This window comes from Elaeis guineensis, chromosome 13, assembly GCF_000442705.2.
Source record: "Elaeis guineensis isolate ETL-2024a chromosome 13, EG11, whole genome shotgun sequence".
NCBI classification, from domain to species: Eukaryota; Viridiplantae; Streptophyta; class Magnoliopsida; order Arecales; family Arecaceae; genus Elaeis; species Elaeis guineensis.
In genome coordinates, this window is record NC_026005.2 from 570,291 (window position 1) to 573,557 (window position 3,267).

The following is a 3,267-nucleotide window of genomic DNA, read 5'->3' on the forward strand; positions in this document are numbered from 1 at the left end:
GCATGTTCATGTTAAATAAATTTATTCAAATCTAACCCAAACTCGATCAAAATTATATAGTACACACTCCAGCCCCAACATAACACAAGCCAAACCCGAACTCGAAACAAATCATATAGTTTACATGCTAGGCTAGCATTTAGGTGTCTCTTGGGACTTTGTTATCGAAGGCAAAACAAAGTCATGCATTTGGAAGTATAAGCGGCACGATTATGAGCATTTAAAAAAAAAAAATAATTAGTAATTGGAAGTACAAGTGGCATAGCAAAACTATGGGCACTTCTTGTAACATTTAGGAAAGGAGCTTCTCGAATACAATACTTAAATGGAAGTGAGGAAGAAACTTCGAGTATTCGATCTTTTTTTCTAGGAAAAAAAAAAAAAAAAGCCTTGGGCTATTTCTTCCTTCCAGGAAAGCCATCACTGCGGCCAAAAAACGGATAACTGGAGATCAACGACCGTGTGGACCTTCCTCTCTAGATCTCCGACACGCGCTTCTGTGGGGCCTACCCTTCCGTTGGATTCCCTTTCCTGTGGGGCCACTTCATTGAAGGCGGCAGCCGACTAGAGTGCTGGGTCTTTTGACCGCGTCATGTGATGTTGGGTGGTGAAATCTTGATCCTTCCAGCAAGATCTTCGATCTCGTCCTTCTCCTGTGGGAACACGCAAGGGAAACGGATAATTTTTCCCCCTATTTTCCCTTCTTTTTTTTTATTTTTTCTTGAAAGGGAAACGGAGTCCCCATTCCTCCTTTTTTTTTTTTTTTTTTCAATGATGCGTTTCCCATTGTTTTCAGGAAAAAAGAGAAAAAACACTAGGAGAAACGAATACAAAGAACTGCTCGGGTCTATTGCTTCTCTCTTTAGGCGTTTACAGTTCGGACTGTGGAACCCCACTTTTATGAAACTATATTTTTAACTATATTTCTGTCTCACCTACAATCTTGTAGTGGTAGGTAAAAGAAAAGGGAAAGGATACCGCATTATAAAAGCTCAACATCTTTGTGATAGCGAACGTTATGGACAAACGGGAGAACAAAAGAGGCAAAAAAAAAAAAAAAAAAAAAAAAAAAAAGAAAGATAAGAAGGAAATTCTATATTTTAATCAATTAAATGTACCACCCAGTTCTTATATATAGGCCCCCTAGTGGATTGGTAGTTCTCTGGCCAAAGATAGATAACCTTCCAACCTGCAAGCCGAAATACACCGTTCTTTTCCTTTCTGATCTTTCCCTCACCTAGGCGTCCATCTTCTTTGAATTCTTCTGGCACCAACTCTTCTATTTCCCCCTTCCTCATCTCTCTCTCTCTCTCTCTCTATCTATCTATCTATCTTCTATCTCTCGTTGACCAGGCCATGGACGTAGACCTCCTTAACTCTTCCCCAGAGACTCAACTGGATTGGATGAACACAATGATCCAAATCGAGGAATTTGCTGAATTCTCGGAGGTACCACCATCCACCGAGTTCCCTGCTGTTCCCTCGCCTGAATTCAACAATTCTCCCACCACCCCAAATTCTCCCATGGTGGCTGCTGGTCCCCAACCAGCTGCCATGCCTTTCGTTGGTACCACCACCCAACACCCACTCATTACACCCATCTTGTCCACCAACCCCACACTGAACACTGACCTTTGGCCATTATCCCTCGGCCAGCAGCCTGGCTCCGTGGCGGCGATGCGGGAGATGATATTCCGCATTGCCGCAATGCAGCCCATCCACATCGACCCGGAGTCGGTGAAGCCACCCAAGCGGCGGAATGTTAAGATCTCCAAAGAACCCCAGAGCGTGGCGGCGCGGCTTCGGAGAGAGCGGATAAGCGAGAGGATGCGAATACTTCAGCGGCTCGTCCCCGGTGGGACGAAGATGGACACGGCTTCCATGCTGGACGAGGCAATCCACTATGTCAAATTCCTGAAGACCCAGGTGCGGTCACTGGAGCAGGCGGCTGACAGCCGGAGGAGCATGGGGGCCGTTTCGCCGTCCTCTGCCTTAGGATTCCCATCCAGTGGAAATTACTCAAGCGTCAGAATGGCACATCAGCTGCCAGATCAAGGGTTCATGAACTATGGTTATATGAATTCCAACCATATATGCTGAGTTGAAGTGCAGTAGAGAAAATATATACAGCAGAGGTCAGGTGGGTTTGTGAAGTAATGAAATTTTTAAGTGCTTCAAATTAATAGAATTTCTGCCTTGTTCTCTTTTTGTTTTTGTTACATGTATAGCACTTATGATTAGAATGGTTAATTATCAGTTGTTTATATAAAGCTTATCATTCTTACCCTCTTTTCTATGTTCTGGTTTTATTATTTTGGAAGGGATAACATCGAGCTTAAGATATATGCGTTACCCATGAGTCGCTACCACGTGTCCTTGCGCTAATTTTGTCTCTCTCCCACTCATAAAAGGAATCCATCGAAGTTGCTGCTAAACTCGTGTCCTCACAGGTGTTCGCTGATTCAGTTAATAAAATTGCTAAAAATTGCCAGCGGCGATCTGAAACCCAGCCACCTGCACTATCAAAAAATTCATCCTCTCAAAACATATTAATTAATTAAGGAAACTCTCCGGTATTAAAAAAAATATTACTAATAATACAAATTAATAGATAAACGTTGCATTGATCACACACAATCTGCACTACTTGGGTAATATGTGATTCTTATATCCTGTGTATGGGACTGACACGGCACGTCTAATTTCCACGTCATGTAGCCATTAAAGGCGTGTTATGGGTTGGAAGCATGCATGGGAGAGTCCACGTGATGCTCTGACGCGCTGTAGTTTTTAAGCGACGTGGGCACGAAGGTGACGTCGTGTGGGCTTGGTTTAACCGCTGTATGCCACGTGAAGGGCATCAAGCGAGTCAATGCATTTGGATCTCAGTGGCAGCGGCCACTCTCAAAGTCTGAACACTCCGCAGCGTCGCTTTCTAACCATCCACGGGTTGCATCGAGGGGGTGTTGCAGTACGAGTCTCATCGTTTAGGTGGAAGTTATAGAGTCCCAGATTTGACGGTTGGAGAGCTGGGCAGCGTTGCTGGGGCGGGTCGGCCGGAACCAGCGGCTTTTAATGGCTGCTAGGCCCACCGGGGTCGTACGGTGTTAAGATTCTTATTTTCGTTCCCTGGCAGATGATAACTAAATGAGGGTAAATTAAACGATAGACAGTGCAAGGCTCCTTTACTAACCAGCCTTTTTGCACTGCTCGGTGCAGTGGATGCTCGTTTTTACTATATAAATAAAATAATGTTTCCAATGGGAT

General features: G+C 44.3%; 1 protein-coding gene across 1 annotated transcript; it reads left to right on the plus strand.

Moving 5' to 3' along the window:
• Positions 1-1,133: 1,133 nt before the first annotated feature.
• LOC105060915 (uncharacterized) lies at positions 1,134-2,300 on the plus strand. The gene has a single exon (XM_010944791.4). It carries the CDS (start codon positions 1,357-1,359, stop codon positions 2,098-2,100), a length of 744 nt encoding a protein of 247 aa, XP_010943093.1. The 5' UTR covers positions 1,134-1,356; the 3' UTR covers positions 2,101-2,300.
• Positions 2,301-3,267: the final 967 nt, after the last annotated feature.

Excerpts from the sequence above, each read along its gene's own strand:
- LOC105060915 (XM_010944791.4), top strand. The coding sequence starts at position 1,357 with ATGGACGTAGACCTCCTTAACTCTTCCCCAGAGACTCAACTGGATTGG.